This window comes from Eriocheir sinensis, chromosome 32, assembly GCF_024679095.1.
Source record: "Eriocheir sinensis breed Jianghai 21 chromosome 32, ASM2467909v1, whole genome shotgun sequence".
Lineage (NCBI taxonomy): Eukaryota > Metazoa > Arthropoda > Malacostraca > Decapoda > Varunidae > Eriocheir > Eriocheir sinensis.
In genome coordinates this window covers 8,997,788-9,007,787 of record NC_066540.1, presented here as the reverse complement: position 1 = coordinate 9,007,787, position 10,000 = coordinate 8,997,788, and the positions used below count along the sequence as shown (strand labels likewise).

Genomic DNA, 10,000 nt, shown 5'->3' with positions numbered 1-10,000 from the left:
ATAATCACCTCTATCATCCACCACCCCACTGCCAGTGTCCTTCTTATACTGCTCCTCCTTCTCCTTCTCCTCCTTCTCCTTCTCCACCTCCTTCTCCTCATAGTCATCATCATCATCATCATCATCTTCATCATCATCATCACCACTGAGTAATTGTGAAACAGATAGGTAGTAGACAGGAGAGAACACTTGACTGTATATTTCAAAAGGTTACAGTCTGCAAAACCCATGACTGATAGTTCATAAAGATCGCCGTTGATTTTCCTTTCATGGCTACCGAGTTCACGGCTACACATTTCCAGTATTCTGAGCTTTCTGGAAAAGTCTGGATCTGCCATCAGAAGGGCCGCCCATTGCCGCAGTGAAATGATGGATGCCACGGATCTTGATCCTGATCTTGATGTCACAGGTGGCTTGAGATTTCTCCCCAGCCAGGCCTTTGTATCGGCAGCACCTGTGAACGAAAAACAAAACATACAAAAAGTCGGTGTCCTACTCGGGGCAAGGTATCATTGCCTACATCTTGCACGCCACATGCTCTCCAAGAACTCTTTCACCGCCTCGATCACTCGTCCATTCGTCTCTCCACTGAGCCCCAGCAACAGCACCATCCACTCCCTTACCGTCCTCCCATTCACTCCACATCCCATCTCACTCAGAAACACCTGCATCATCTTCGTTCTCTCTCTTTCATACTTCTTACATTCCAGTACTACATGCTGCACAGTCTCATCCACACCCCTGTCACACATCTGGCACACTTTGCTGCGGGACTCAGACCATCTATAGTTCCTTGCATTCACATCCAGATACTGCGCTCTAGCACGGAAAAGAAGATCACCTCCCAAGCTTCCCTCGTACCACACCTCACACTTTGGTGCCTCTTTCTCCCTGTACCAGTCGAGGGTTTCCTTTCTTTCCATCTCATTCTTCCACTTGCTCAAGCCCTCATCTTTTACTGCCATATCTACCACATTCTTCCACTTTCTTACGTCCCACTCAAACCCCTCTCCATTTCTGTTTGTTATTCTCCATTCAAACACATTCTGCCTATCTTCAAAGGGTCGGTACACCCACCTACTTAGCGCAACATTCCTGTCAATCATTCGCCCTCATTTATTCGCCCATTTGCCATCTCTTATATTCCACAGGTATACTTTTCGTGCTAATCTTGCATCCTCCATTTGTTCCAGTGTCACTTTATATTTCAAGGTTGCCTTTACTAGTCTTTCCCTAAAAGTGATCCATCCCATGTCACCTCTAAGAGCCTCTACTCCAGGAGGGTTGGGGGGAGCATGTAATTCTCTTTGTTAGCCTTTGAAGTATCTCTTCAGTGAGGGTCATGAACAACATTACTCTGATAGAGACCATAGATGGGCCATGGGCTTGTCTGCAGCAACACCATGAGAGTGTAACAACCTTTGATGGGCATGGTTGTCATACCTGAAGACAGGTTGTCTCCATACTGTTCAGTTTTCAATAACAGGTTCAGATTTGAGTTACCACTTCCAAATTTGTTTTCATTTATTCATTCTTCACCAAATTTGCATACTTGTGCAAGCAAAAGAAAATCACTTCAAAATTAGGAGCTTGTTAATTTTCGGGCTGTGCAGCTCTCAAGGTAATCGAATAGTGCACCCGCTACATATCCAATATAAAAAAGAAAACATACTGATTCATTGCCAAGTAGGTTTTTTCATTACCAAATTTGGCCATTGTAAGTAATGAAAAACACCAAATCTTTCTATGATAAACTCTATCAAGAGGAAAGTATCAAGACGTCTAACTAAACAAGTTTGACAACCCTTATGTTGCACTGTACTCTTTTGATAGAGACCACTTGTTGTTTCTGTTTTGTTTGTCCCTTGGCCTGGCTCTTTTGCTGTATTATGAAGAAAAAATAACAACACTGATGAGGGCCATCGTGGATTATCCTCCGTCAGTTTCGCTGGTGGTGTTGGACAACCTGCTGCAGGATCTCGATCCCTGGACGGACAGCCTCACCGTGGAAGGTGACGTGTTTTTCCAGAAGAACCCGCGACTGTGCATGCGCCACATTCGCCGCCTGACACAAAAGTTGAACCTCTCCGAAGCATTTGTCTCCCCGACCAACGGACAAGAGATGCTGTGTAAGTGACGGGGAAGGAAAGGCTGTGGTGGGGAGCGGGAGGGATCGGCATGTACTTGTTACGGTGGTTCGTAATGTATTTTCATTAATCATTCAGATGTGCCGTGAGTAGACTCGCCGGACTGTTTTCATTTTACCTGACTCAAACATGAAATACGACATCAAGGATAATATGAAATAAGTTTTCATTAACACTTCTCTGTATATATATTATATATATATATATATATATATATATATATATATATATATATATATATATATATATATATATATATTTGTGTCTGTGTGTGTATATATATATATATATATATATATATATATATATATATATATATATATATATATATATATATATATATATATATATATATATATATATATATATATATATATATATATATGCATACATTTGTACGCTACATGCACACATGCATGCATGCATGCATACAAACAAATAAGCATACATACATACATATATTCATGCATGCATACACACACATACATAAGCAGATTCATGCTATAGATATTTACATGCATAGATCATTTTCTTACTGACGTAACCCGGAAGAGATAACACACACACGGGATGACACTAACACGCCGTGCAGAGCTTGGCCGCCTCATTCTGCTGTCTCTCTGCCCAGGTCAGCAGGAGACTCTAAAGGTGACTGTCCGATCCTGGCAACTGTACGGGCAGCTCGCGGTGTTCCTGAATCCTTCACGCACCGACCTGGAACCCAACGCCACCTACTTCGTCAGTTACAGGGAGGCGCCAGTCAACATCAACGTCACCTTCACCCGCGACTCATGTCATGACGACCGCTTGTGAGTTCCCTGCATTCTCAGAAGTCTCAGAGTATACAGTTGCCCGCGACAGCGGAAGCAGTACTGTTTTCAGCGATGTCCGTTTTTTTCGTGTTGCCAACACTCTAGCTGAAGAACTATTTGCCCTAGACTGATGAAATTTTGTATGTACATGTAGACAGACCTATGTTTTATCGTTAACTAAAATCAAGGTCATAGGTCAAAGGGCAAGGTCACACAAAAAGAAACATTGTTTCTTGATGGTTTCTAAATCCTGTGCTCTTGACCGTTATTGGTAAGCTACTACATGTATTCTTGGCACATTTCTTCTTATCATAGATATAAACTGATTACACAAATCTGTTCGTGTAATAAGATAATGTCAGGGAAACTAAATAGTATGTAAACATTTTTTCTGGCTTCTTTTGCTACAACTTGCTGTAAGTCCCTCAATATTGCTCGTGTTGAGTTTTTGTTCAGAACTATAATCAGCACGTGTCTCTAATTCTGATTGCATAGATACTCAGCAATACAAAAATGATTATAGCTGGTGAAAATTTTAGAGAACATAATACCTGTGACGAGGCAGCCTGACGGTGGGAACGAGGAGAGCTGTTCCTCCACGCACATAGTTCTTTTATTTTTACATATCCTCGTTATAAATATTTTCTGGGGGAATATTGGTGTGAGTGATGAAGCATTCTCTTCTGCAATTCATATGTTGAGCTGTTTTATAACTGAAGGATTTACTTGTTGCCTGATGAGCCGTGACAGACCTTGCCGCGCCCGCTGGACGCCTAACGGTACACCCGGAGAGACACACTGACGGACCTGAGCGCCGCAACACATCAGATTTTCGTACATGTTTCTCACGTTGTTATTTTTTTTTTATCTATTTGAAACCTACTTATTCAGTTTCGATCAGCTATTAGCAAAATTAATTCTAAATTTCACCTGAAGTGCGCAATAAATGTGATCCAATATTATATCTGAGGATAAGATTGGAGACACGTGGTGCCTTACTGTCATCTTACTGACATCTTTCTGAGGCTAGCAAGAGCATAGGGAGACGACCCTATGTGACCAGAGTTTTGTTATATTACACGCGTATGTATAGGGAGGGGGCAAAACGACACCGGAGAGGAGGTAAGTGAGAGCCAGCCGTTAGTGATGGCTCTGTCTGGTTCTCTCACTCTTGAGTCTCCCGGCAGCATACTCCCGATCTCTCTGCAGGTATGTGGCCCCCGGCTGTAGCTCCGAAACTAACCATAGGATTTTTAAATTACTTTCATTGTGATTCCCACACAAATTTACCAATGAAGCACTAACCAAACCTATCCAAAAGTGACCGAACCTAACCTAACCTAGCCTGACGTGCTCAAGAATGGGCGCCACATACCTGTAGAGAAAATATAACTATGAGTCCCGGCAATCTTTATAGCCGAAACTGCATGTTTATACACGTCACAACGCAGACGCGTTATCCCTAAACTGTTAACAGAGTATATCGCAGTTTTTTCAAGATAACCTAAGATAAGATAACCTTGGAATGTCTTACAGGATGGCACGAAGAGAAAGCTTACGCATCACTTGTCTTGCGGATTTTTTTCTTCTCAATCTTACTGTCACCGTGAAATTATATTTTATAGAATGTTTGTCTAAATTTTGTAACTAGAGCTTGTAATATGGGCATCAGTGTCCACTGACAGTACAGTAATCACAACACCACTTGCATAAATACAAGCGCTATAAGTAAGAAATGGCAATTGTTCTTTGCATGAAGATATTAACTTTGCAAGCTTTATGTTATCTAATTTCTTATTATGCGTCAGACTTCCATATAAAAAACTTTAAATACTCTTTAACTTCAATTCCCTCAGTGATCCTGCCTCAACCACCGTCCTTATTCTCATTTGTTTATCGTCATGTTTCATAATCACATTTTTTTCTTCATGTTATATTTTCTACACAAACATTTTTTTCCGAAACACACACACACACACACACACACACACACACACACACACACACACACACACACACACACACACACACACACACACACACACACACACACACACACACACACACACACACACACACACACACACACACACACACACATAGGATGGGTGCTTGAGGTTTCCTTTCCTTGGCCTGGCATGGGGTCTGCAGGACACGCCCGCGCCCCCGCAGACCTTCATTGTGTTCTGCCTCCACGCCCTGCCTCGCCTTGACGATGTATTTTTTCATTTCACTGTAAAGTATTCGTAGCTCAAGGTCACGACTCCTCAATAACATGTCGCTTGTGTTCTCCTCCCGAAGTTGGTTGTATGAGGTTCCTGTGGAAGTTTTTTTCTATTTCCTAAACAAAGTCATATTTTATCCAAAGTAATTTTTCTTGAATTGTGAGGTTCTCTCGTTATCATAGTCTGAGTATCCTTACCGTGGTTCAACGGCACACAGGTGGACGGTGGTAGAGGTGACACTGCCTGAGGTGCTGCAGGAGGAGCCGCTGGTGCTATTGAAAGGCCTGTCCCCTGCCACGCGCTACGCTCTCTACGTCAGCACCATCAGCACCCGGTCTGCTATCGTCACGGCCACCACCAGTCTCTTCAGTGAGTGTCTCGTCGCCTTGCCTCAGATGTTGACGACTTGTTACAAGTTGCCAAGGCGATTGAGCCGATTGAGCGATTGTTGTTTTAGTTTGGACGTATTTTGATTTACATTGCATGAAGGGGGAGTCATACAGCTGTAAAGTTCTCGTGAGTGTTTTTTTGTTGTAAGGGACATGTTTGTTTGGTCTGTGCGACGTTGGTCTGGCTCCAGTGACCACACCAGTTACTTGCGTACAGAACAGTAACTGAATTACAAATGTCACAGCTTGGAAGAATTGTCTTTAAAGGAAGCAGCAGCGGCTGTTGGCCCATTAAAGAAACAGAAGTCACTTGTGACTGTCTTTGCAGATGACATGATCATCATCTCCATGGTGCAGTGGTAAGCACGCCTAACTGCGAATCCGGGTTCGAATCCCGGCCGGGGCAGTTTGTGCGTAGCCCACCTAGCCTTTCTTTCTCCCTTTTGGGCTGGTCGATAGATTTGTTCCTAGAGAAGGAAAACTGTGGTTAATCGGAATGCTACACTTTCCTTGTGTTCGGGGTAATGGGTTCTCACCCACCACATGATCAAATGCCAATGGGACGGAGATGAGCACCATGACCACGTGCAGCTACGGCATATGCCCCATACTTTACGTTACTTACAATTTATGTTAATATATCATCTGTCAATAATAAGTGTATTCATTTTTTTAAATCAAAATCAGCAAAACAATATGTTCTTATTTATTTACACCCATAGCGAAGTGTACCCTTGTTCCATATTTTCAACGTTAGCGCACTTCATCCCCGCCAGACCTGAGCCAACCCACGGAGGTGTCGTGGAAGTCCCTCGGCAACAGTTCCCTTCAGGTGTGGTGGCACCCGCCGCCACTGCCGCCGGACGTGGCGATACACCACTACCTAGTGACGGTGCTGCTCCGTCCCACGCCCCCCCCACACTCTTTCTGGGACCCGGACCGCGGTGAGTGTGGTTCGCTCCGCCGTCGGGTCTGTATTATTCTATTCTCTTTGTCTGGAAATATTGGATTGATGATTATGAAGATTATGATATATTATTATGATCGCCATAAAGTTGTAGAAGTTACAATAATTCATTGTAACTTTCATAACTTTGGTATTTACATTAGGAAGCGCCGCTGTCACGGAAACACACCACATTATATTATCCCATGTGTTCAGTAAGCTTTCATAACTCCTCAACATTGGTCTACTTCATGACACCTTCCAGCCCCCACGAGCTTCAGCCGCTCCTCTGAGGGACGAATGTGGAACACCACTCGCAGCGGAGGCGACACGAAGGAGGCGTGTTCAGCCCCCCCGGAGCCACGCTTTAGCTGCTGCAGTTGCAGGCCACCCGCCCAGAAGACAGCCCCTCCCACCCCCACCACCCACAAACCCTTCGAGGAGGAGCTCTTTCACAGCATCAGCTTCATCTGTTAGTGTTCATGGCCATTTTTGAAGTCATTTTTAAACACTGAAAATTTATACAGTAGAATGTCCATTGTCGAATTACTTGCATTTAGAAAAAAGATGTTACTAAACATATTTTCCGAACAAGAAACACATCGGATATATCACCACGGGCGTCTAGTCACGCTGTGTGCCGCAGTGTGTGATGGAGAGTGTCAGTTACGCAGCAACCTCCGCTCAGGGAGGAGGGACGGCAGTCACGTGGCTATATAGCTCTCTCTCTCTCTCTCTCTGTGTGAGTGTGTGTGTGTGTGTGTGTGGGTTTGCGTGCGTGTGCCTGCGCACATGAGTGCAAAGGTATGCAACCTGTAGATAAAAAGGTATGTAAAAAGTATGTAAATGCAAATGTATGTAAACTGTATGTAGGTAATTGCAAATGTATGTAAAATGGTTTCTGGTTGTCTAATAAATCGGTTTTTGATCGGATTTTAGAACGAGCTAAGTTCGAGAACCAAGGTTTCACTGTATATGGTTTAATTAATCAATTTTAATTTTACTTATTTACTTATTTTTTCGATTTATTTTATAATTTGTTTACGTAATTGTGCTAAGGGTGGAGAAAGCGTTCATTGTTTTGAACTGGTCTGTAACTTCACATATATTAATTAAATAGTATCAGATTCCTACCCACACAGAATCAAGGTTCTTGTCACACACAACGCGGACTGACTATTCGGCATACCTTCCGGCAGCGTGGTGCAAGAGGAGGCTGCCCTCCTTTGCTGCACCACGACTCACTGCTCCTGGCGACGATATCAGTGTAGAGGATCTGCAGGTGTATAGTTCAATCCTGGGGCAGTGGCAGCCGTGGGGAGTCGGGGACCCCCAGCTGGTGCCGGTTGAAGTAAACTGTGTTTCCAACAAGAACACCATTGACAGGTAAATCTGCCCCTTAAGACGGTGGACATACACCTCACAGTTGTGGCCGTCACATGGCCAGGGAGACCCATAAAAAGAAAATGCACTTCTAAAGACGGAAAATCAATGATATAACTTTGCTGCAATTGTACTCAGAACAAAGAATTACGAATAATAGTTGAGGTAAACAGAGATACTCCAGCTGATTTGTAATCATTACATTTTATCATAGAACATAAGATAAAAAAGTTTACTCTTAAAATAGTCTGTGGTGCTGGATTATCTCACTTCATTTAGAGGTTACATGAAATGAATACATATTTAGTAAGTCGCATTTATAAACTGATCTACATCTGCATCCAGTTGCCAGCATGGCGAAGGAGTAAGAGCAGACGAGAAGGTCCCAGGCCGCTACCTGCAGGCCAGTCTCCCCGCCCCCAGCGAAGGTTGGTGTTCGGCGCCTCCTGTTTGGAGGCGCTCACTGTGTCCTTGTTCACGTCTTTGTTTTCCTTTATATCACGTGTACTAGTCTCTTGTGTTGTTTATCCTATTTTAAAACGATTACGAAAAAAGTTATACATGAGCAATATTCGGATTATTATTATTTAATCGCATAGAGACAAAAGAATATTAGACTTGATGTTATGTATTTACAGAAAGAAAGTTTGAAGTTTGATTTACATAAGGAAAAACGTTTTCACCTGATTAGATTGGAGATTTTTTGTAATGACTCATTCACTACTTACTATGACATACGAAACTGTGTGTGTGTGTGTGTGTGTGTGTGTGTGTGTGTGTGTGTGTGTGTGTGTGTGTGTGTGTGTGTGTGTCACTGGATGCGTGTGTGGGTTTAAAAATGCTTATTCCAGCGGTAGAGGAGGCTGCAGTTGAAGTAGAAGTAGTGGTAGTGACGGTGGTGGGAATGATGGGGAGGCGGTTCTTCCGTTAAATGCGACGACGAGATAATGGTTGTGGTGATGATGGTGTTAGCCTTGGTGCTGTCGTTGATGGTAACGAATATTGTGCAAATCAACTTAAACTATAAAAGTGGACAGCAGTAATTGGAGCACCCTCAACTCTTGGTCCTCGCTTGTCCCCCACAGACTCACGCCTCGTGCAGCACTACGAGACGAACATCACCACCCTCACCCTTCACCGCCTGCGCCACTTCTCCCTCTACACCGTGGCCGTCACAGCATGTCTTCAGCCGCGTCGTTGCATCAGAACAACGCCAGTTCTCCGCTCTACCACCTCCGCCGCCGCCTCCACACCTGCGTCTTGGGAGCCTGTTTTCTGCAAGCTGTGCTCGACCGTTCCAGCCTTGTTTCCGCTTTCACCGACCCCAGCCGTTAGTTTTTTCTCTGTTTTAGTTCTTAGTTTTTTCTTCGCACTCTGGTTTCCTTTCAGTAATAACTAAATGTTGTTGGTATCTCTGATCACATTCCTTCTAGTCTCCAATGCATTTTTTTTAATAATAGCGAAATTTCTATTGACATTTTTGACCACGTTTCTCTCCCACGGTGGCTATAGTTTTTGTGTGCTCTTTTGTGTGATATTATTTTTTAAAGATTCAGGCTAACAAAATACGTATGTTTCGATGCTCTTTTTCATAATCGGCAAAACATGGCTAACATTTCTGATATTTACTTTTTCAGTGGCCATAAAGGGTGTTTATATGTTTTGAGTAATTTTAGATGACTACATTCATACAAACAGAAGGGTGTGTCTGTAGGCGGAAAGACTTCCTAAAACGTACTTTCCCCCTTCACACAGCCTTGGCGGACATCGTGCCTGAAAACTCAATGCAGGCCCTTGTCAGCAACGCCTCCTCCTCCGTCACCGTGTCTTGGCTCTCCCCGGCCTCCTTCAACGGCAGGGTTGTGTACTACGTCCTACAGTGCAAAGCCTGGCAGGGTGTGAGTGAATAATCAACTCAAACTTTGCTTCACATATAACTTCCGGTATGCTCTTCAGTGTCACCCAGTTCTTATCAAGTTTGGAGAACATTATGATAAACTTTCTGTAATGGACCAAGCATTCACGAAAACGATGTCCATATTATTCGCTGCTCCGGCGTGAATCCTCCTTAGTACACCGGTAAAGCGATAGTCTTCGT

General features: G+C 43.5%; 2 protein-coding genes and 1 long non-coding RNA gene across 3 annotated transcripts in view; all 3 read left to right on the top strand.

Annotated features, from left to right (window-relative positions):
- The window catches only part of LOC127006426 (uncharacterized), a 50,202-nt gene extending 48,755 nt beyond the window's left edge, over positions 1-1,447 (top strand). The window contains exon 8 of the mRNA XM_050876378.1: positions 1,335-1,447. Coding sequence (XP_050732335.1) covers positions 1,335-1,447 — 113 coding nt within the window. The remainder of the gene's footprint in view (positions 1-1,334) is intronic.
- A 465-nt stretch (positions 1,448-1,912) lies between these two features.
- Positions 1,913-6,996, top strand: LOC127006425 (insulin-like growth factor 1 receptor). Its single transcript, XM_050876377.1, has 5 exons — positions 1,913-2,129; positions 2,776-2,956; positions 5,402-5,553; positions 6,350-6,517; positions 6,785-6,996. Exons 1-5 carry the CDS (start codon positions 1,913-1,915, stop codon positions 6,994-6,996), a joined length of 930 nt encoding a protein of 309 aa, XP_050732334.1.
- A 776-nt stretch (positions 6,997-7,772) lies between these two features.
- Positions 7,773-9,379, top strand: LOC127006112 (uncharacterized). The gene is made up of 3 exons (XR_007759080.1): positions 7,773-7,905; positions 8,248-8,330; positions 8,988-9,379. It is a non-coding gene; the product is annotated as an uncharacterized LOC127006112 (long non-coding RNA).
- The last annotated feature ends 621 nt before the right edge of the window (positions 9,380-10,000 follow it).

Coding starts and splice junctions, on each gene's coding strand:
- LOC127006425 (XM_050876377.1), top strand. CDS start 1,913: ATGAGGGCCATCGTGGATTATCCTCCGTCAGTTTCGCTGGTGGTGTTG. Junction 2,130..2,775: donor CAACGGACAAGAGATGCTGT/GTAAGTGACGGG, acceptor CTCTCTGCCCAG/GTCAGCAGGAGACTCTAAAG. Junction 6,518..6,784: donor TTTCTGGGACCCGGACCGCG/GTGAGTGTGGTT, acceptor GACACCTTCCAG/CCCCCACGAGCTTCAGCCGC.